General features: G+C 39.1%; 1 protein-coding gene across 1 annotated transcript in view; it reads right to left on the minus strand.

The window, feature by feature from the left end:
- OTOG (otogelin) overlaps nt 1-24561 on the minus strand; it is a 113742-nt gene that overhangs the window by 67169 nt on the left and 22012 nt on the right. The window contains exons 12-22 of the mRNA XM_086748576.1: nt 24379-24504; nt 23010-23118; nt 22150-22196; nt 21144-21289; nt 11712-11844; nt 10529-10706; nt 8631-8755; nt 6933-7145; nt 4539-4704; nt 3951-4025; nt 734-777 (exon numbers count right to left, since the gene is read on the minus strand). Of these exons, the coding sequence (XP_086604702.1) occupies nt 734-777; nt 3951-4025; nt 4539-4704; nt 6933-7145; nt 8631-8755; nt 10529-10706; nt 11712-11844; nt 21144-21289; nt 22150-22196; nt 23010-23118; nt 24379-24504 (1362 nt within the window). The remainder of the gene's footprint in view (nt 1-733; nt 778-3950; nt 4026-4538; nt 4705-6932; nt 7146-8630; nt 8756-10528; nt 10707-11711; nt 11845-21143; nt 21290-22149; nt 22197-23009; nt 23119-24378; nt 24505-24561) is intronic.

Here is a 24561-nt window from a genome sequence, read left to right on the forward strand (position 1 = left end):
GTTTTAAAGTGTTTTTTGTTGGTTGCTGGGTTTTTGTTTATTTATTAGTGAGAGAGGTTCCGGATAATTGTCAAATCAGTACAATCACCACCTTCAAGTGCATGGGTAATAGATTTCTGCTAAAGGCCAAAGGGTTGGCAATTCTAGAACTGAAATATCAAATAAAAGTCTTTCTCACTGAAGTAAAAGGAGCATCATATCAGAGTACAGACCATAATATTTAATGACATAAAATATACTGTAATAGAAAAAGTACTTGTTACATTCTTTTTCTTAAGTATGACAATAGAAATTTTTTCATGTTTCAGTTACTCGGGATTTTTGGAGAGAAAGAAAAAAATACCTGTGAAAAGTTACTGACAGTGTTCAGTTCCTACAACTATGTTTTATGGGCCAAAGCTAACTTTAGTTTGTCCTACTGAAGTTCTGCTGTTTGTTGTGCAGCTAAGCTTGTTTACATTCGCAATCTAAAAAAAAAAATGGTATTTTAAAGCACTGGGAAAAAAACATTGCTCAGATTTAACAGTATTTCGGACAGTTAAGCTGCTGCTTTGCATCAGCATTGCTTTCAATCACATGAATACATAATTCCTAAACGACGGATCCCCTCCTGCAAGTTATTAATTTATACATATTGCACAATCTTCTACTACAGATAGGGGTTCCACAGAGATTGGAGAATACATATTTTTGTTGGACTTGAAGTATCTTTTCCCTCCCTCTCTTCACTTACCTATAATGTTGTTATCACAATTCATTACTCCATCCCTGCAATGGCTGCAATAAAGAAATACAGAGATGTAATGTGAGCCAGGAATATCTGAAATATTAATGTTTTCTGTTTAATGACAAAGCATACAGTATATCAATACAAAATAACTGTATAAACATGTTTGCATTGAACATTAGAAGTGTGGATAAAATGTGGATTGTGTTAACACGTAAAGAATCCTAATTACACTTCAAATTTTCGCTTTCTGCATAATGTTAATATGAATTACAATGCCTAGGCTGACAAAAATACATACAGAAATACATGGCTATACTGCTCCAAAAGACATCAGTGCAGTAAGAATAAACCAAGCCCTGTACATAACAGAAACATAATCTAAAACAAAATGCAAGGAGCAATAGCAGCAAAACAAAACCCTAAACGCACATATGTATATGTTCTGGCAAGCACTGGGTATGCAGTCATATGTACATTCTTAACAGTACTATAAATGCTGTTTTCCTCACCATCAGCTTAGAACTCTGCTGAAAAGCAAGCTATTACTTTACATGAAAATCTTGACGATTCCAACAGTTCTTAAGCTATCATACAGTTGAAGGTAAAGCCACAGTGTTGAATATAATACAATAAACAAGCTATTGTGACGGCAACGATTTTTTGTACTGAGCTGGAGTGACTTCTCCCCAAGTAAGACATAGTAACAGCACCATATTTGCTTCAGGAGTATGATAGGAATCTGGAATAGCAACCTACTGTGACTATTATCAGAACCAACTGGAACTACAGTTCATAATCAGAACCTAAGAAAGTTCGAACAACTCTATGCTAATCAAGATTCAAAATACAAATTTTAAGCTACCATATCATAAAGCTTGTAGTATGTATACCCATTCACATAAGCAAAGAAATTACACAGACAGGAACAGGCATGTTTCCCCTATATGACACAGTTCAGCAAAGAAACAAGGCAGCTGCATAAAACTCAACCCTAACAAGACACTGTGCACAGGGAAGCACTGAGCAACATGATAATGTCTGCTTATGTCTAACTCCAGCCAAAATAGTCTCGTACTTTTATAAAATGGTAGCAGATCTGGTAGCAAATCATTGTGAGGAAAAAAAATACAGCAGCACTGGCTTCACTTCAAGTCCTGTGCCTCACTATAGCACCTGAGCCCATGATCTCCAGCCCTACTCTCCCGTTCTTTTGCAATGGCTAAGACATCCCCAGTACACCTACTGCTAGTCAGCAGATTGAGAATCAAATTCCATATGTGCTACAGTCATTCTGCTGTCATGTTCGGAGTTGTTTATGTAGCCCAAAGCTCTGCAGAAAAAGTGTCCTAGGCTCAAGGACTTCCCATTATAACTCAGTCACCAGTCAAAGGAGTACCAAAGGGAACTGATAGGGAAGCAACTCAAACACTAACATAATGTCAGTATCAAAATGAAAATACTTTAAAGTGGTTGAAAATAACAGAGCAGAAAGGCAAACATAAGCAAACATAAGAAGAAATTCCAATTTGAAAGCGGAAGTTTCAAAGAGGAAGCACTTAGTAAGAAAAAGGACTGAGAGAGCACAATAAAGATCATAATTGATTCTAATAAAAGCACAGTGACAGACAGAAAACCCAGTACATTGTGTGTACTTTTTTCCAGTCCACCCCCCCATGTAGTCCTACATGATTCCTAATTTATTACTTAGCACAAGATAATTTAGAGGAGTTGACAGTCTGTACCTCCACGTTTGAAAGCCTTTCCTCTCAGTGGATCTGTATACATCCTTGTTAAAAAACAGCAAGCAAAAGTCATGACTAAATAGAAGATACAGATGTCTTATTTTGTCTTAAAGACTAGTAGTTGTAAACCAGTAGATACATTCTAATTAACACATTCACATGAAACATAAGCTGCCAGATCTCAAATAACTCCACAGAAAGACGATTTTCACCTGTACTTATTTCTAAAAAAAAAATGCATTTGTGGATGATCACACAACTAGCACACATTCAGTCAAATATTCACCATAATGCCTAGTATAATTAGCTAAACTAGACCCTTGAGGAGAAGGATGAAAGGAAAGAAATCAAAGAACCTACCAGGAGAAGCCCCTTCCCATGACTGCCAGTGCTGTCTGGCACATGCTCTGTGAACAAAAATATCCAGGAAGGCAATAACAGTGCACCCAGACTTTGCACAACCCCACATGCAGAATGGGTTGCCTGGTACCCTCCAGGGAATTCTGCCCAAGGTAATGATGAGCTAACTTGACACTTAAGATATAGATTTATAACAATCAGTATTATGGACACGAGGCTGCTGGTAAGAGTGAGAATGAGTGTGTGTGTTTACTAAGTGTTCCTATTGCAGTAAGTGTCTGCCAATATAAATCTCTAATATGGCCTTTACAACAAACCATATGCTGATCTATCATAGACATGATTTGGCCTGTTCTGCTTTTAATCAAGTGCTGTAACAACTGAAAGAGGCAGTGAAAGCTCAAACATTACTTCAAGAAAAAGAATTCTGAAAGCTTATTTTTTACGGAACTTGTCTGCATTATTTAACCTTCTCCAGACAGAGTTAACTATTGAAAAGGTGGCATCTGGCAGCAGCCAGAACAGTTTAACAAGTTTTCTTCTTTAATGTCATAAATGGAAGAGCAAGAGGTCAAGAACAAATGCTAAATGTAAGGAACAATAACAGAGATGCTTATTTACCTTTGGCTGCAGCTGACAGTTATTTGTGTTGTTTCTTAGTTGATAAAGCCACATTGCTCTTACACTGATTCTATATTAGTGGAAGATAGATTCTTAACAATTCTTCATAAATGGACTTACAATCTGGTATAGGGAGGGAGAATAGCAATGAAGGTCTAGCTGAACAGACTTCAATGGATAGTCAAGAAATGCCTGGCATTTTCTGGAGCTCTCCACATTAGTATGGATCTACAAAATTACAGTGGCTTTTCTCTCTACTTTGTACTTCAGTATATTGGATTAGAAGCACAACAGCCTGAAAACTTAAGTTCTAAAGAAGCTCTATCCAAACAAGCATAGAAAATTGATTTAGGTTTATTCTATATGTTTTACTAAAAAAAAAAAAAAAAAAAATCAAACAACAAAAACAAACCCAGCAGACTAGCCAGAATGATTTGACAGAACTCTTTAAAAAGAGACACCATTTAGTCAGGTGAAAAAACAGTTTTGTATCTTACCATTTGCCCAAAGATGTCATAACATTTTCTCCAGGGGGGTAGTCAATTCCTTGAAAATAACACGGGCATTCATTTCTGAAGTACAAAAAAAACCATGTAAATGTGACTAACTCAAATTGAAGTAAGAAAAAAAAATCCTATTGATTTAATTAATGTTTGAAGTTCATCTGGTTGCTTTGTTGGCTTCATGAGGTTTTATGGTTGGGGAGGTGGGGTTTTTGTGTTGGTTTTTCTTTTTTTTAGACATAAGAAATTGATCTCAATATTGCCATATAATTCAAGCACATTCCAAACCAAAACAGTAACAAAGCAGAACTTTTACACTACTATGGACACTTTTTGCATCTCTTACATGCCAAAAACCAGACAATATGTTAAAAGCTAGCTTTTGTGATGTTGGATGAGTGTCAGTACTACAAAAGAGCTATTTCTGATCAACATACAGGTTCTGTATAATTCTAAGACCCCATCAAGTTTACAGATGCATAGTATCTACAAGACTACATGTTTATTAGCTTTTCACTCTGACTTGCAAACGCAGTGGTCTAAAACAGTGAGCATGACTATCAGGACTGCAACTTTACCCACCTCTGTACACATCGTTCAGTCTTGGAATTAAAATACGTTCCAAAGGGACAAGCACAGCCTTCAACACAATCACTGCTGCATGTCTCTGGCACAGACAGTGCTTGGCAGGTTCTGCCACAGGTAGATACACAAGTACTGTACTCCTTTGTATCTTCACATGAAAGAGCTGTCCAAATGAAACAAATCTCTCAAATTACACTGCAAGAGACTCAAGTACCTCCCAACAGTTTCCTGATAAATATCTCTATTCTTTCATTCCCAATCACATTAAATTCCACTAAAATTGCTATCTTGGCACTATGCTGTGTAAACTACACAGATGTAAATCAGCAGTAATAACGAGTACAGTGAAGTCTGCGCACTTAATCCAGATTTACACTGGGGAAACTGAACAGTTGAAGCTTTTTTCCCCCCTCTAACTCTGAAAATGCTTGGCTCTTTTCCATAGGCTTTGGCAAATGCACAGCATCTTAAAGAAAATATAAAAAGTAATAAATAAAATATACATACTTTGCACATGTTGCACAATACCATCTTAAGTTTTCTTACATATAAGTATCCTATAAAGCTCTACTTTAAAAAAAATCTGAAGTTCTTGAAATACTAAAAAGATTAATGTATTTTAAAACCCTACAAGCATGAATTTTAAAATATATTCTAATAAAACTATACTTGTTTCTAGAAAAGTAAAATAAAAGGTTTTTTAATGATTCATTCAGTCACAATGCACACAGCCATTCATGCCATAATGACTGCAAGCAAGCCAGTCTTTTCAGATATACATACAGATACTCCAGCTTGAGATACTTAAGCTGGACCAGCTTTCCAAAATCCTCTTTATCATGCATTACAACACGGATAATTACAAGATGTGATAAAAACTACTAGATGGCAAATTCTTGAATGTTCCTTAGAAAATATTTTAAGCCTTGTTTATGGAGCCAAACCTATTGAAACATCAGGGATGTCAGTTTAGGGTTATTTTACAGGGTTTCCAGTTCTATACTTTTTAAAACTGTACACAATGGCACTACGTGTCCTATAAACACCTTTTGCATCACTAAAAGGCCATATCAACTACAGAATTTTATATTATCCCACTCCTGTAGTTGTGAGGCTTTATAGAGCACATAACAAATGCCACCTTTGGCTATTTCTACACTATCTATATTCCTCCATCCATTTTATCAACAATCAACAATATATCAACAATATCAATTCTCTATGCTTATTTCAGCACTGTGTATCCCAGTGTCACTGACAGTAAAAAATAAGCTAATAAAAATTGTCAGACAGCAGAAGTTGACAATAATCCATCTAAAACTGCTAAATACATCATAATCATTTTTCATCTTATTAATTTAAAGAATTAGATAAGCCTAGCATCTATGAGGAGAAGAACAAATTATTTACATAGCTGTCCTGTTTCAGCTCAGGTGGAGCTAATTTTCTTCCCAGTAGCTGCTGTGTTTTGGATTTAACATGGGATTTGGTATGCAAAGAACACTGATAATACATTGATGTTATTAGTCGCTACTAAAAGATCAAGGACATTTTCAGCTTCCCAGGTTTTGCTAATGTGCAGGTGCGAGAAGCTGGGAAAGGCATAGCCAGTACAGCTGACCCAAACTGGCCAAAAAGAGTATTCCATACTGCAGATGTCATGCTCAGTATGTAAGTGGGGGTTGACCGGTGGGCAACACTCTCTTTCTGCTTGGGATCATTCCGAGATCGCTCTTGGTTCCGTTTAGTGATTGCTGTTCAGGACGGGCTGCATCAGTTGTCAGGTCATTAGGTTGTGAGAAATTGTGTACTGTTTGTTTTGTATCTGCCATTATTATTGTTGTTGTAGTTATTATTATAATGTTTTTATACATATATATATATATATATATGTGTGTGTGTGTGTGTGGTGGTGTAGTATTATCTCTTCCTTTGCTGTCCTAGTAAACTGTTTTTATCTCAACCCAAGAGTTTTCCTTTCTTTTCGATTCTCTCCAGCATCCCCCTGGGGAAAGGGGAGAGTGAGCAAGTGGCTGCATGGTAGTTGGTTGCTAACTGAGGTTAAATCATGACAGCAGCTCAAGAATAATATCAAGATGGGTATGAGATATTCAAAGTCATATAAGAGATACAGACATATCTTTAATTCTGTATACATTTGAGGCCCTCAACTACTTTTAAAAAAAGTCTTTGCATTGTTTCTTAAGTCAAAAGAACTAAAGAAAGCCAACTGTAAAGGAGTAATTCTCTAAAAACACTGGTACTAATTCTGTCTTGACAAAAAAAGAACCTTGACCTGTACACAAAATATCATGCTAGAATTAATCCTATTCTCATTTAAAATATTATATTCATTTAATTATTTCAGACTAGAAGTGAAAGGCTACTCACCACAGCCTGGGACACCTCCTCTGAAATCTACTACAACTCCAAATCTTCGGCAATGATGAGCATAATGGGCCAGAGCAGAGCAAAAACAGATCTGTCCACATTTGCAAGTGTCTCTTCTGCACTGCTCAAAATAGGGAACAGGACTCAAATAGGGGTAGCATGGAGCAAAAAGTTCTTTCATAAGGATGCTACAAGCTTCCGCTGCATAAGAGGCTATACAAATAACAGATTAAACACTGTTTCAGTGAGGCAGTTTAAAAAGACTGGGAATAAAAAGTGTCTTCAATACAATGCAACTGATCATGTTTACATACTATTGCCATATATAGCTTTCTATCTTTGGTATCTATACAACTGTATGGAAGGACAGCAAAGAAGGCAGCTGCTCATAGTTTTGAATTTGTTCTGGGAATGATTTTAAGGTATTCTGAAAACTTTACAACATGCAGACAGTGCCTACATACAGTCTCCTACCTTTAAACTGATTCATGGGTGTGGGTTAGGCAAGAGATGCTACACACCACCCACTGCTTTGCATAAACACACAGGATTACATATCTCTTCAGCTGAAGTCACTCCCAGTAACTACTTCAACAGGTCAGTATTTTAAAGGCTCATCTGTTACCCATTGTTTCAGTTGCATAAGGCTGCAATCACACCCAGAGCTGCTAGCTTGGAGTAGCACTACCACACAGGAGAACAAGTGCCGGATCAAAGAGTTACATAAGTGCCAAACATAGCACTCATCTGAATATCTTAATTCTGAATGAATTAAATAATAGTGCCATAGTGGTCAAAAGAAATAATATGCTATATTAGCATACTCAGAAAGGTATAAATTTGTATTTCCCACAAAATAAGAGAGATACATAAAACAGGACTTCAAAATTCCTTTTCCAGAATTTATTACTTCCTATACAGGCCACTTTTTTCTATACTTATGTCCAAATGCATTACCAAGAATGCAGCTTCTTAGTGCTGCACATTGTATAAATACTCAAAACACAGGATGATAGAGTAGCAAGAGACATGATGATTTCCTAGCACTGCTGAAATTGCAGGTAAAACTTTTATCAATATTTTACCTCTGTATCTTGCCTTAAAGCATGTAGACTCCAAGTCAAGAAGTGGTAGGAACTGTGAAATGGACATAACTGATGATCTACAAAGCACATCATTATTAAAGGATGTCTCAGTGACCACCTGTGGTCTTCACAGCATCAGTCACTAGCATCTTTCCCCAACTGGAACCTTTCAGCTGAATCTAAAGGCTAGTAGTGTGTAAATGTCTTTCTCCCAACTCATTCTCCGCCATAGCAGACAACTAAACCAAATGTTTCATCTTTTCAGTATTTTTAAAAATGAATACTGCAGTACTTTTGAGACTCCACCTTAACTAGCAGCATCACCAGTACTAGATATATTATCAACCTTTAATGCATGTCTAACTTAATACACTGTAACTGTAAATCAGAAATAAAAAAGGGGTATTTCAAGTGCCTCTACAAGTATCACAAAATACTTTAAATTACACTGCCTGATTCGTTAGAGGCCTGAACACAACAAATGCTACTATAAGTATTAATTTTTTCAGTGGGTAGGACTGGTTACTACTTTACCTAATCCAACTTAGAAAACTGGCACAGATGTATTAAGCAGAAATGCATTTGTCAATAACAATTGAGCTTCACTGCCCACCTGCCTGCAGATGAATATCACACGGATCCATTTGCAAACTATCATGCACAAGAATGCACGCCAATGAAGTTTTCCACGTGTTTCCAAACAGTTCCGGAGTGCTTTCAGTTACTCCAGCTGGAGATCTTTTATGAAACAAAAGTCAGTCACAAAAGATACAATGAATTTACAGAATGGTCTCCGTTCTACCATCCCCTTCAGCAGAACTGATTCAAGCTCCCCTTCCACTGTCCATATTCTCATGCACTCTCCCGTAAAGCACTGTCAGCTTAAGATTCAGGATCCTTCTTTCTTTCCAGGCAAAGGCCCAGAAACAAAAGAGAAGATCTGCTCTAGAGTCATTAGATACTTTGTAAGGAAGGACAGATCAAAACAGATCAAGTTCCATTTTCACAAGAGAGGAGGGAACACCACTGTCCTGAAAGTCTGCACTCGCTTATTCATACTTCTGCCTCCTCAGTGATATCTGATTCGTATTTATCCTGAGTAGCTGACTTCCCAGGCTCTCTAGTCCCTGCAAGAAAGAGGAAGAACAGAAATCCAAGGGTCTAGAACTATAACAGCAAAAGCAAATGAATAGATATCCATCAGGCTCAGGCAAGCAGAGGGGCAGCAGAAGTTCTAAGATAGAAAGACTTTGATCAAAATAACCAAGGCATGTTAGTATTGTACAGAATTATCAAACCCATGCATTAAAATATGGGATATAATACTCTAGGGAAAAGACTGCATTAGGCATACAACCAGTAGTGTCACTTCTGGTAAAGCAGCTGGGGGTGGAGATGCTGCAAAGGACACTCTCTACTATAAGTCTCCCAAATCTGGTGTGGATCAAGTGTTTCATGTACATGTCAAGCTGCTTGCACATTATGCTTTGTGTCACGTCTCAGCACAATTCACAAGTTCCCGTAGTTTAAGGGTTTTTTTCACAAATATAAACTACTGAACAAGTTCTCACTTATTTAAAAACAAGTCTAAAGACTGTCATCTGTACAGTACAAAACTTGCTTCAAAGAGAGAAATATTTTAAGTAGTGATACATAAATCTCTTCACTGAGATTCTATGTATTTCGTAGTCTCATTATAAACAATATTCTGATAGTACTTTTTATCTTTAAGACAGAAATTGTTAAAAAATCCACTAGTATATTGGGGGGTGTGTGTGTTTTCAAATGGGAACTATTATGGAAAGTTTTCCCATTTTTCTATTAGATTTGATTTTTAAAATTCTGATTGTTTTGAGAGAAAAAAAAGTTCTCCTACTCTTCCTTTTTTCTTTGGTCAAAGAAACACTCTGTCATGCTCTAAATTAATGTTCTCCTTCTCCCACTTCCATTAGGCTGCTCAAGCATCCGGAAGCAAACTTGTTCTTTAGCTTCTGTAAGAAATATGCTGCAAAGAAGCTGGACTAACAGCAATCTGTGGTGCTCTGACCACCTTCCACTGTATCACAACAAAATGAAACTCAGGCAACAGCCAATTCCAGTTGCTGGCCTGCTGATGCTGAACAATGGAGTCTCTGTCAGAGAGAGCAGATTAGAACTTGCAGCAGAAAACAGGAGCTGGAAAGAGATAAAGAAGCTTGCAAGGAGGCAGAAAGTCCCTTATATAGGCCACTCCACATTTTGGACAAAACTTTTCAGATAAGCTAGCACGTATAAGTCATATATATTTCACTGTATTTATATATTAAAATATTTTAAGCAAAACCTGGCTTGACATCCTGTAGTTCAAGTTACAGATTTTCTGTTAGCAAACTAAAACTATCTCGCTACCACAAAACTTCAAAATCAATTATTCTTAACATCTATCCACTCAGCTTCAGTACACCCTTGATCTCCTACTCTAACTGTAGACATTCATATACTGGAAAACAGAAATCTTGCAGCTATTCATACAAAAAATCATCCTCCGTATTTCCATTGAAGGTTCCACAAAGGCCCACAGTATCATCTTTCCACCGTCCATCAGCTTGAAGGTAAAGCCTCAGTCCTTCTCTGTCATATAGTATCCGTAATCCAATGTGTGTTTTTACTTGAAGAAATACAGAGGAGAGTTTCCGTATTTCAAATAACTCTGGTGAGTAAAAACAGAGATTGTTGAAAGGCAAAGTAAACCTGCTTGTAATTTGCATTTTGTTTCTTGTCATTTCACTCTTTCAGTTTTTTACCATTTTTGTGTAAGTTATATTTTTTCCTATTAAGGCCCTATTTTCCCCTCATCATTGATTTCTCACAAAAGGTTACACTGATTCAGACGTTAAAGAAGAAAACAAGAAATTTACGACAGTGACCACACTTTTAAAAAATGCATCCAGAGTTCATTGGAATATTCATAAAAGTTAACTAAAAGCAAATAAATTTAAATACAGCAGACTATTTATTTTAGAAAATCTAGTCCTAACACCAGCAGCATGCTTCCTGTATTGAAGTCTTTTTTTCAATTTTTTTTTTAAATTCCCAAAGAGTCAATGCCCCACCAACATCAAATGTAATAATGATTTGCATTTAAAGCTCTAATTGAAGCTAACATTGAATCTCATAGAACACTGTCACATATTCATATCTAGATTATTTGGTAATATCTTCCAGAGGGAGAGACTTAAATACTCATCAAAGCAAAAAGAAAAATAAATAAAAGAACTTTTTTGTTTGAAAATCTGTAGCTTATCTGAAGGGGCAAGAGGGCTCCTTCCATTTAAATTTACTCGAGTTGCTTACAAAAAAGGAAAAAGAAATTAATCAGTTCAACAACCAGAGAAAATCATTTCCCCTCAGAAAAGAACTAACCAACCTTGTAAATGTGAGGCATGGCATTTGGACTTGTTAAAGACAGAACATACTCAATCTTAATGTAAGAGACACTAGCCCAGTACAGCTCCTGTATGACTCCTACCATTAGTGTAAGTACATCAGCAGTTCATTTGTGAAACATTTCATAAAAAAAAATAACAGATATTAACAACACACCATTTAACTTCAGTATGTTAGCAATATTAATAGCATCACGACATATACCTATGCCATTAAAATAGTCTTTCAGTGCTTCAAAGGAGTTATATGCTTATATATTATTCCTTACCATCTGCATAAGGCAGGTTAATTTTGTACTGGTCATATACCAAAACATCTCCTGAATGAGTCAGAGTCACTTGCCTCTTCGGGTCCTGCTTAAGAACAAGGCTGATTGATTGGATACATGACCCATCCTGGTTCTGTGAGTAAGAGCAAAATAATTAAAATATATATATATACATATTTAAGTAGGATGAATGTTAAAGAAGACTGCAAGTAAAGCTATAATTACTGGGGAACTGAAAATTTTCAGTTGTATGTTGCTTCTTAGCAGAGTGCAATTGTAAAACATACAGCTTTACAGCTAAGTAAGAAAACACTGTTTTTAATGATGTCACATGTATGTTTAAATACAGTGCTAAGCTGTTATGCAAATATAGCTCAAAAGTGGGATTTGGAAAGAGAAACAATTAGAATCATAGAATCATAGAATAGTTAGAGTTGGAAGGGACCTTCAACGGTCATCTAGTCCAACCCCCCTGCAAGAAGCAGGGACATGCCTGACTAGATCAGGTTGCTCAGAGCCTCATCCAGCCTGGCCTTGAACGATTCCAGGGATGGGGACTCCACCACCTCTCTGGGCAACCTGTTCCAGTGCTCTACAACTCTCATTGTAAAAAATTTTTTTCTAATATCTAATCTAAACCTACCTCCTTCTAATTTAAACCCATTACCCCTTGTTCTATCACAACAGGCCCTACTGAACAGCTTCTCCCCATCTTTCTTGTAGGTCCCCTTGAGGTACTGGAAGACCGCTATCAGGTCTCCCCGGAGCCTCCTCTTCTCCAGGCTGAACAGCCCCAACTCTCTCAGCCTGTCCTCATAGGAGAGGTGCTCCAGCCCTCTGATCATCTTTGTGGCCCTCCTCTGGACCCTTTCCAACTGGTCCATGTCATTCTTGTGTTGGGGACTCCAGAACTGGACGCAGTACTCCAGGTGGGGTCTCACCAGGGCAGAGTAGAGGGGGAGAATCACCTCCCTCGACCTGCTGGCCACGCTCCTCTTGATGCAGCCCAGGATGCGGTTGGCCTTCTGGGCCGCAAGGGCGCATTGCCTGCTCATGTTGAACCTCTCGTCTACCAACACTCCCAGGTCTTTCTCCTCAGGGCTGCTCTCGATCCAATCCCCGCCCAGCCTGTATTTGTGCCTGGGATTGCCACGACCCAGATGCAGGACCTTGCACTTGGCCTGGTTGAACTTCATGAGGTTGGCACGGGCCCACCTCTCCAGCCTGTCCAGGTCCCTCTGGATGGCATCCCTCCCTTCCAGCGAGTCGACGGCACCACACAGCTTGGTGTCATCGGCGAACTTGCTGAGGGTGCACTCTATCCCACTGTCCATGTCGCCGACAAAGATGTTGAACAGGGCCGGGCCCAACACGGACCCCTGAGGGACGCCACTGGTGACCGGTCTCCACATGGACATTGAGCCGTTGAGCACCACTCTCTGAGTGCGGCCATCCAGCCAACTCCTTGTCCACTGAGTGGTCCATCCATCGAACCCACGCCTCTCTAGTTTAGAGAGAAGGATGTCGTGCGGGACAGTGTCAAATGCCTTGCACAAGTCCAGGTAGATGATATCCGTTGCCCGTCCCTTGTCCACCGATGCTGTTACCCCGTCATAGAAGGCCACCAAATTGGTCAGGCACGATCTGCCCTTGGTGAAGCCATGTTGCCTTAGCAACATGCTCTCCATGTGCCTTAGCATGGTTTCCAGGAGAATCTGCTCCATGACCTTGCCAGGCACGGAGGTGAGGCTGACCGGCCTGTAGTTGCCCGGGTCTTCCTTATTCCCCTTTTTAAAAATGGGCGTTATGTTTCCTCTCTTCCAGTCATCGGGGACCTCACCAGACCGCCACGATTTCTCAAATATGATGGCCAGTGGCTTGGCAACTTCATCCGCCAGTTCCCTCAGGACACGCGGATGGATCTCATCAGGCCCCATGGACTTGTGCACCTTCAAGTTCCTTAAACGATCTCGAACCTGCTCTTCGAGCACTGTGGGCGGTTCTTCATCCTTGCAGTCCCTGCCTGTGCCTTCCACAGCTTGGGTGGGGAGACAAGAGTTCTTATCAGTGAAGACTGAGGCAAAAAAGTCATTGAGTACCTCAGCCTTCTCCACATCCCGGGTAACCACGACACCCGTTACCTTCCGGAGGGGGCCTACATTCTCCTTGGATTTTCTTTTGTCCCCTACATACCTGTAAAAGCTTTTCTTGTTACTTTTTATATCCCTGGCCAGATTCGATTCCATCAGGGCTTTAGCCTTCCTCACCCTATCCCTGGCCGCTCGCACAGTCACTCGGTAGTCCTCCCAGGCTACCTGTCCCAGCTTCCACCCTCTATAGGCTTTCCTCTTCACTTTCAGTTGGTCCAGGAGCTCCTTGCTCATCCACGCTGGCCACCTGGCCTTTTTGCCCGACTTTTTCTTCATCGGGATGCACCTCTGCTGAGCTTGGAGGAGGTGCTCCTTAAATATGGACCAACTTTCCTGGGCCCCTCTTCCCTCCAGGGCCACCTCCCATGGCACTTTGCCCATGAGGTTCCTGAAGAGGCCGAAGTCCGCCTTCCTGAAATCTAGGGCAGAGAGCTTACTGTGCAGTTTCCTTGCCGCCCCGTGGATCTTGAACTCCACCGCGTCATGGTCACTGCAGCCAAGGCTGTCCATCAGTTTCACGTCCCCCACCAGCCCCTCCCTGTTGGTGAGCACAAGGTCCAGCATGGCACCCCTCCTTGTCGGCTCCTCTATCGCCTGCAGGAGGAAGTTATCATCCACGCATTCCAGGAACCTCCTGGACTGCCTGTGCCCTGCCATGTTGTCTCTCCAACAGATGTCAGGGTGGTTGAAGTCCCCCATGAGGACCAGGGCTCGTGACCGCTGTGAGCTTAGTACAAAGACACCTGCAATTCATGAGATCCCCTGATCCCCACTGAAGCTGCATTAATGCTCACAAACAAAGCCGCATTATCCACATCGCAGTGGACAGAAATCTGAATTTGTACTTTAAAGTGTTCTGATATACCCAGGTTCTTTTAAAGCATATTTAAGATATAGAATTATTTCAAAGGCAAACAACAATGAAAGACAGAAGTATCTTGTGAATTGTTATTTTAAAAAGCAATTAAGTTTACTATTGCTGAAAGGAGTTGTGGAGTATATCCATAAGCTCCCTGGATGAATACTGATGAAAGAAAGGCAGCATTATGACAGCATACAATATCACAACATTCAACCCGTCTGACTTGCTTATTGTTACTACCACTGCTTCTTTTTATTTCCATTTCAGTTCTCCAAGTCAGAATGTCATATAGAAAAAACATGAAAAGAAATACTGCATTTCAGTCCAGATGAAACACACTCAAAAAAAAAAAAAAATCCACATCAACCTCATCTACCTTATCTACACCCAGACTCTCTAGTGGCACTTATCTGTCAACATTACCAAAAGCAGCTAAGTGACTGAAATTCTAAAAACCAAAGTATTGAGACTCATGTGCTAAAGTTTCATAACATAAAGAAGCTAAATGGTCTACATTTCTGTTCAACATCTTTGGTCAACATCTTTTGGTCAACATTTCTGTACATTTCTGTTCAACATCTTTGTCGGCGACTTGGACAGTGGGATAGAGTGCACCCTCAGCAAGTTCACCAATGACACCAAGCTGTGTGGTGCCGTCGACACGCTGGAAGGAAGGGATGTCATCCAGAGGGATCTTGACAGGCTGGAGAGGTGGGCCCGTGCCAACCTCATGAAGTTCAACCAGGCCAAGTGCAAGGTCCTGCACCTGGGTCATGGCAATCCCAGGCACAAATACAGGCTGGGCGGGGAATGGATTGAGAGCAGCCCTGAGGAGAAGGACTTGGGAGTGCTGGTGGATGAGAAGCTTAACATGAGCAGGCAATGCACTCTTGCGGGCTAGAAGGCCAACCGCATCCTGGGCTGCATCAAGAGGAGCGTGGCCAGCAGGTCAAGGGAGGTGATTCTGCTCCTTTACTCTGCCCTGGTGAGACCCCACCTGGAGTACTGTGTCCAGTTCTGGAGCCCCCAGCACAAGAATGACATGGACCAGTTGGAGAAGGTCCAGAGGAGGGCCACAAAGATGATAAAAGGGCTGGAGCACCTCTCTTATGAGGACAGGCTGAGAGAGTTGGGGCTGTTCAGCCTGGAGAAGAGAAGGCTCCGGGGAGACCTGATAGCGGTCTTCCAGTACCTCAAGGGGGCCTACAAGAAAGATGGGGAGAGGCTGTTCAGCAGGGCCTGTTGCGATAGGACAAGGGGTAATGGTTTTAAAATAGAGGGGGGTAGATTTAGATTAGATATTAGGAAAAATTTTTTTACAATGCGAGTTATAGAACCCTGAAACAGGTTGCCCAGAGAGGTGGTGGAGGCCCCATCCCTGGAAACATTCAAGGCCAGGCTGGATGAGGCTCTGAACAACCTGATCTAGTCGGGGATGTCCCTGCTTCTTGCAGGGGGGTTGGACTAGATGACCTTTGAAGGTCCCTTCCAACTCTAACCATTCTATGATTCTATGATTCTACATGAGAAAATTTCACAACAGCTTAAGAATTAAGAATTGACTTCTAGAACTGCTTCCATCAAAACGAAGTCAACTATAGTATACTTGTTCTGTATTAGTCAGGCGGGACTTTTTTCCATTCAGGCAAGTCCTGAAACTGGTTGGTAACTAAATGAAGTCCCACACTCCTTAATATTCCTGCATGTTTTATGTTACTGTAATGACCTCTGACTAGACACCACACAGGTGGAAAGCTGCACAAGTCTGAGGGCTATTGAATTTTTCAACATACCGCAGTAACAAATACACTTGTGTACTTGTATAACATGGAAACCAGCCAGATAGATGATTAACACTAGTCAGTTCCTATCAAAGTTTCCAGACCAGAAATTCCACCTCTCAGAGTAACTACAGGTACTTTGGTTTTTGATACCAATAGGGAAAAATGCCCAGTAAAGGATGCTTATTAACCACAGAAGAGTACCAGATTTTTCTTAACAGAATTAATTTGATCATAGCTTATTTTTTTAAGAAGAAAAGAAGATCACAGAGAATCAGGCACAGAGGTAGACTGAGAGATGACTTGAAGTTTACTATGTCAACATTCTGTAATTAACCTTGCTACATGCTGAAAGACATCAGAATCACAGTCCACTTTCTACTTTCTCTTTGCTCTAAGAAGGAGTTAAGTTTCTGCCCCTCCTGCTATACTTAAATCCCACTACTATAGCTTCTGAGACACCAGCTTATTTACATTGGCTTAGTGTGGCTGGATAAAGTTAAGAGACTGTCTATTCCCTGGTATCTACAGAGGATGGGGGAAGCACTCCATTGCTCTTTCTTCTTTCAGGCTCTTTCACTGCAAGACCTTGTAACTATTCAAAAGGTAATCAAGAACAATGACAAAAAAAAATTTGGTCCAGTCACTTTTGGCACACTATTTGTTCATCTTACTCTCATCTTGACTATGCATCTTCAATGTCTCCTAAAGCCTTATATAGCAAAACACACAGATGTCTGAAATCACTTTGTCAAAGAGCAGCCTAGGTCTCATTGCAGGAAATTTCTCAATGATTGGATCTGGCCCTGAGCTGCAGTCCAGAAGTGTCCAGCAGAGGTGCAGGAGGCTGCACTTTTCAGTCCCACACTGCCTACAGTGAAGGCATAACTGATGATGAAATAGTAAAACGTTAGCCATCTTCAGTGCTGAAAGCTCCACCGAACAAGATTTACTTAAAATATCCCTACCTTCGGACAACCACCTTAACAGCAAAATTATACTGTGAATAACACCATTCACAGTGCAAACAGATTATGATGTTCAGTTCAAAGATTTACACTTTTATCTAACTCTTATTTTCACTGGGACTTGCCTAATACAGGGCAAATGTTGCCCTACTCATTGAAAACAATTACGAGAGCTGCGAGGATCTCTGAACACTACCATGTGGCTTTGACAAATGCTGAACTAGCACACAGCAGATCATCTGTCAGTCCTTCAAGTACCATGGACACACAAGTACACACAGTGGTGTGTAAAGATTAAAAACTACATTCAGAATTTCCCTGTCTCTAAATAATAGTGCCACAGTGATCTTTCACCAACAGTCAAAACGATAAAGTGAAACGTAAAATTAGCAAATTATAAAAATAGCTGGAGATATTACATCAGCTCAACCAGCTCTCCTGGACCGATAGTGAAGACAAACATCTGCATTGTGAAGCCATGCTCTTGTAGCTTAACTTGTTGGCTTGCCTCTTTTCGAAGAAATCACATTTCTGTGCATATCATTCTGCAAAAGTGGCTATAAATTGACAATTTTGTCAACCTTTTAAGAAGCTGAAAATAAAAGAATTCCAGCTGGCATGCATAGTAGACCAGAGCCAAGAGAACCCTCCATAGTATATACATTACTACATAATATTGACAAAACCTTTATCATTTCTTCATGTTGAAACTAAAGGAGAAATTCTGCCTGACAATTACTCTCTGTTCCAGAGAACTGTTTCTTTCACAGCACTGCCCCTGCCAGCTTTCAGCGGGTGTTTTCACAAGAGCGGCCATTTCTCTCACCAGACACTTTTAAAAAAAATCTATATTCAGAAGACCTTCTCATCATACAAACTACAAAGTCAGTTTCAGTCACCTGAAACTCAGATAAGGGTAAGCTGCGCTGATCACTTGACTGATTCTCATTCCAAAAAGTGCTTAAACAAAATGTCACATCATTTTGAAATAAGTTGTTGCCTGATGACTGTTTATGTCACTACCTCTAAGGCTCTAGATGACTGGATTCTTTGTGATTCAGAGAGCTAAAATCTCCATAGGTATTTTCTTTCTACATTTTCTAATCTGCTTGAATGAGATGGGACTGATAAGTTTGGGGGTTTTTTAAAAGCAGCACATAAAATCTCAAACCATCAAGAAATACAAGATTCTGCACTACAAATCTTTTAGCTTCCCATTTCAACTCATTAATTTTTATAAATGGGAAAAAGATAATGGGTAGTGACTAGGGAACTGTAAAGCACCTCTTCTGCCAAGTTGTACCAGCTAGCTGATACTTAAGCTTTTGAACAGCTGCACTGAAACCTCACATTCTTGTGTTGTAATACACAAACTGTTCTCACTACACTCTCACTACTTGTACATTCACAGTTAAATCAGCAGCACGTAGTCCTGGAGCTTTGTTTCACAGCTATTCTATTTTTTTTTCCTCTAGGTGATGATACTGACTTAATCAACTCCTCAGGGTCCCAGGGTTAGCACAGAATGAAGCTAGCTAAACTCATTAAAATTGGAATAAGCTAAGTCAAATAAGCATTTGGGAGTGGTGAACTGCAGCAACGACCAGATATCTTGAAACACTCTCAAGTCTTCCTATAAACAGGAAATACTAGCAGCATCACTAGATTCTTCCCAATCCAAAGGATAATGCACACAGAGGCTGAAGCCTAGAAGTTTTTTAAATGAGCATGTCCTTACCAAGATCTCATTTCACAGCCCCCACTGTAACTCTTCTACCTCAAAATGCTAGAGGCTATTAAAGAATAACAAAGTAGTCGTATCCACAACACAGGAATCCACTTTTTCAACACTGGTAACTTCTGTGCCCTGTCACATACCTCACCTGATGTCCTGATACACTTCTCCTAGGAACTACAGAAGAGATAGTGGGACATTTACCTGTGGATCATCCAGCTGGAAAAGAAATTTGGTCTCTGTCCAATTAAGCTATTTTTCTTACCTCTCACCTTTTATTACTGAGATGAGAAGTGGACTCCATGCGCTCAGTCTCCCATCTATTACCTGGATTGCAAATAAATTATTTCTATTATAATAAACTTGCTGATGCCACTTTACTACTACTTCCTTCTGCTTAAATATCTCCTCTGTCGTACAGAGAAGTAGGTTTTAGTGCACAAAGACAAAAAGACTTTACTGAAATATGCCTTTAGAGAGAGTGGCATGACAACTTATATCACCATTTTTCTTCCCAAGGAAATCTCAAGTGCACAAAGAATATACGCTACAGAGAAGAACGAACACAATAACTAGTGTAAAAGGACTTACAGAATCATACATTTATTTAGAACACAAAAGAAAACTGCTATAATGAAGCCTATGTAGTTACCTCCGCAGAAGTAAAAAGTAATGGTAGTAAAACTGATTTTATGTATGTAACTGCAACAATACCGAAGCTGATCATGCTAAGAACTAAAATTTGGGCCTAACATATAGTAGATGATCTAGAAATACAACAAAAAGACTCATATTCAAGTCTATATACACTTCAAACATCCATACAGTTGCTCCTGGGTAAAAATCATTACACAAGACCTCTGGAGACAGAACATAAATCTGTCCAGGATACAAAGTTTAGCACCTTGCTCCTACAGTAGCATAGTAAGTAGGCATCCACAGTAGTATTATTACCTTAAGACAAATGTGGGCCAAATTCTGCCCTTACATGCAAATACAGAACTCAATCAGTGAGAAAAGCCTGTCTCCAGAAAACAGCTCAACTCAGTCAACTACACTTCTCACAGCACCTATATATGTTCAGGATCCATTCTAACTTGCCTTAAATTACTCAAAATTACAAGACCTATCAAGACTGTAATAAGAATGAAATGCTGTAGTGAAAACCTTACCAGTGTTCCATACCTCACATGTACAACATTATAATACATGCTCAGAAATCCACATACACAACACCAAAGGAAAGAGAATGTGTCTTGAACATAAAGCAGTTTAAACGTTTGGTGACTTCCGTGTACAGTACCAGAAATTTGCAAATATAAAGTAGGAGCACCCTTAGTATCAGATATATATATACACATGCATGTTTGACTGAAATCAGTTGTACAGGACACCTACTTAACAACAGTAACAAAGATGCATACATATACCCAAATCTGAGAAAGCTGTCCCAAAAGCTATCGAAGTTTTTCATATCAATGTAAGTAAAAGTGAATTTTAAGGTGCAAGAACAATGCTGAAGGAGAAACCTATATTCAAAGGCACAAAAAAAGTCATTCTTCCTACAAACAGTAACAAGCAGTAGGCTTATTTTGCACTGGCTGCAAATCCACAAAGATGTACTCAGAAAGCTCAAGAAAATAAATCATCATCCACGGTTTGCTGCACAACCAGCCATATGCTATTGAATGACCACAGCGAATACTGAGTCAAAACAGTAGTATAATCTTTCTTATATACGGTAAGCAAACTTCATAAGAATTTTTGTACAGACTTCCTCTGCAATGTTGTTGTTCAACTATTTCATCATTAATGAAAATTGTTGGTACTCAATAATTTTAATATATTAAACTTCATTTTATTTTTAGTAATTCCTCCCATCTCCATTAATAAACCCTTCAGGCTACAAACATTACAAGAAAGTTCTAAGCCTTACCTGTCCACAGGGAGCATTTTGCAAAGATATGGCAAATGCTCCAGACGTACGGCTTTTTGCTAGAATATATTGGCAGGTTGCTTGGAAAGTGTACTTGCGTCCATCAAAGGTCATGAAATGAATGTCTCCTGAAACTGAGCATTCAGCTGACAAACACAACAAATAATGTTATTTAAGTATGTAGAAAAGACAGTGTACTATCCACAGTTATTACTGCTGGAGAGTTCATACACGCTATAATTTATAAAATTGTATTCATATTACAACCAGGTACTATGAACACTGTTAGGAAATAACCTTATCCTTGCTTTTGTTATGCGGTTCCTACCTGATGCCAGGCCAGGACACCTAAACAATTCTTCCCCCAGAAGGAGGCAATAATATGTGTGATCCTTACATTCTGAGTATTTGATTTGTGCCTCTAAAAACTGATTTGCAGAAACATTAAGCACTCCCACAGTTAACTGATAACTCTGAGACCAGTACTTGAATCTATTGGCAGCTATAAGAACCATGAGGCCATGGATACCTTTAACATGCAAAATCCCTTTGACCTTAATCTCTGTAGTTTAGCTGTCTATCTGAAGTTAGAATGTCTATCTCATTCCACAAGCATGTTGTGAAAATATTTAACTGATATTTGTACAATACCTAGATAATATATCATTATCCAGCAATACTGTGGGGGAAAAAAAAAGTAATCTTGCCTTAAGTCTGTCAAGTGAAGATGGCAGAGGAAACCTTAGTTGAATGACAAAGTGCCATCTACCAGAGGCATTATAGTGATGTACAGGGAGATACATCACTGCACTAAGCTGAAAGGCAGATGCTTGCTATTTAGACCATTTTAATATTTAATCTACTGTGTGTGTAGATGTGTTTAAATGTAGACAGAAATAAAAATACTACTTACATAGTAAAATATCACATTAAGATAACAGTGACATTTTAGCCCAAGTAAAAATTCAGTTATTAAAAGAGTTAAGTATTCAAGACTTTCTCATACCTGAACATGTAAGATTTGTACAAATCCACTTTCCTCCAGTGCAAGTGCTGAAATAAAAAAAAAAAAAAGTTTCATTTTTTTTTATTTTCTGAAGTACATATGACTGTCCATCAGTTGTTCTTCCTGGACTGCATCCCTATCAAATGAGCACCAAATGTCTTGAGTCTCACAAAAGGGTAAAACAGAGCTATCACAGTTACTGGAATGCCTGGAAGCTGTGGCAAGATCTTGTCATGAGGATACGTTCAGGTGAAATTTCATCCATACATACAGTAACACTCTTCTTTCTTTTTAGCTCCTTCTATTAAAATAAACACAAGCAATCTGAATCTTACTACTTTAAAAAAAAAAATAGAACCGCTGCACATCTGCAAGCTCACCCACTTTCTTCAATTAAGTTGTTTCAATAAAAGGCATTATCTCTTCCTAAAAACTTTTCTTTCCAATGTATAAAATTAACTTAGACATTCCCAAAACAGCAGCTTAGTGTCACAATGACATTAAGCTCTTTGTGTTCAAGTGAGACAATGCAAACAGGAGACAAAGTCAAAGTAATTCTCCTGTTAAGATTTTTAATTCACTATTCCTTTTAGTTTGAGGCAGAGTTCAAAGTGAAAAGAGTACTAAACACTATTCTCTACAATATCTGTCATTTGATCTTCTTCCACATTAATAGCTCTATAGTTTCTTTTATCTTTCCCTTCATTGCAAAAACATATAGGGAACAACAGTTTTTCTACGTAGAAACAGTGAGGACTTACCAGTTTCATATAATTTTTAACTGAAATAGACCTTAAAGAAGTTGTCTCTCACGACCATGAAAGGATTAAGTCCACAGCATAAAAAGAAAAATTACTAACCAGTTATTACATTCCTCATAAACTACTGAACCCACTTCAAAGAAACTTCCATGGTAGTCACAAGGACAGTCCATAGGCTTGACACACAATTCATTTTCATAAATTAAGCCTAGAAGAAATAAAACAACCAGAAAAAAAAGTGAAGGAGCTGATGGAGCACTAACAAATATACCCAAGGACAACACAAATGGTCATGTATGATAATAAAACTCTAGATTATTTGGTATTTTGTGCAGAATAAGTGTGCATTTGAATTATATTAAATAAATTATACTACACAGACCAAGTCCCTAAATTGCTTGAGATACACCAACAATAGCATGAATAACAAGTATTTAATATTGGGGGAGAGGGAGAGGAACCCACCCACATAAAAACACCAAAAACAAACATGCAAACAACAAACCATGCTGCTTTGAGTACCTTTGGCTTCTTTTTTGACACCTTTACAAATCTTTGTCTATATGTTTTAAAGCACTGCCTGGTCTTTATTTTACTATAATGATTTTTGCTTTGTTCTTTTTAATTATTCCATTATTAGAGCGGCAGAAGCTAAAAGACTTTACTGGTCCATAAAAGATAAAATATATAACAAACATGATTATACTCATAAGTCATCAGGGTACATATAAGAGATAGGACTTGAAGATCCATGGCATAACTTTCTCTGCCCTCTTTAAGATAGAATTTAGCACCCAAGAAGCCAACAACAAGCGGAAAACTAGACATCAAAGTATATTTTGGTAATAAGGATAAAGTTTTGCTATAGGCCACATTGGTAAATATCTCACTTGCCAGAACCATAGAAGAGCATAAGAATCTCAGTATCAAAACCTGCTTCTGGCCACATGAACGAGTTTCAGTCACATCACATTTTTGAGCTCTCCTAAGCACCTGACCTTGCAGGCATTCTTCAAGGTGCTGGGGGGGAACCAACACAAACAAAACTACCACCACCGAAACAAACAAAAACGCAAACAAAACAAACAAAAAACCCAACCCATCAAGATACCTCCCTGCCCCCTCGCCCCCGCAAAAACAGCAGCAACCAGCACTATCAGGAGGATGGCTGCCCTGTCAACAGCAGAGCAAACCCCATTTTCATTCAAATTTCTACAGCTAGAATCTGGATCTGCGCTGAAACCTATTGAAAACTTGTTAGAGGGAGGAAAAGGCTCTTGTCAATTACAAGGAACACAAGATCATTCATCCACACTCTGTTGGCACTGTGTTTATAAAGAGCTCCTGTGAATGCCTTAATCTAGCCAGGGCACAGAGGTATGTAAACTTGGGGAAGAACAATCTGAAAGTTTTATGGACTTGTATTTGAGAAAGTTTTATGGACTTGTATTTGAGAAGCAAAACTTACCATCTGGACAGTAGCATCCATCAATGCAGGGAAGCTCACTGTCAATGCACTGTGACTGTTGATGACATGAAACAGGGCAGCAGTTGATGCACTCATTGTAGGTCAAAGGTTCAGCACAGGTAATCACTAAAAAATAAAAAAAGGTAGAGAAATGAAAAGGTATTGTGCTATTGCCTCAGGGCT

This window comes from Chlamydotis macqueenii, chromosome 5, assembly GCF_036417535.1.
Source record: "Chlamydotis macqueenii isolate bChlMac1 chromosome 5, bChlMac1.mat, whole genome shotgun sequence".
Taxonomy (NCBI): Eukaryota; Metazoa; Chordata; class Aves; order Otidiformes; family Otididae; genus Chlamydotis; species Chlamydotis macqueenii.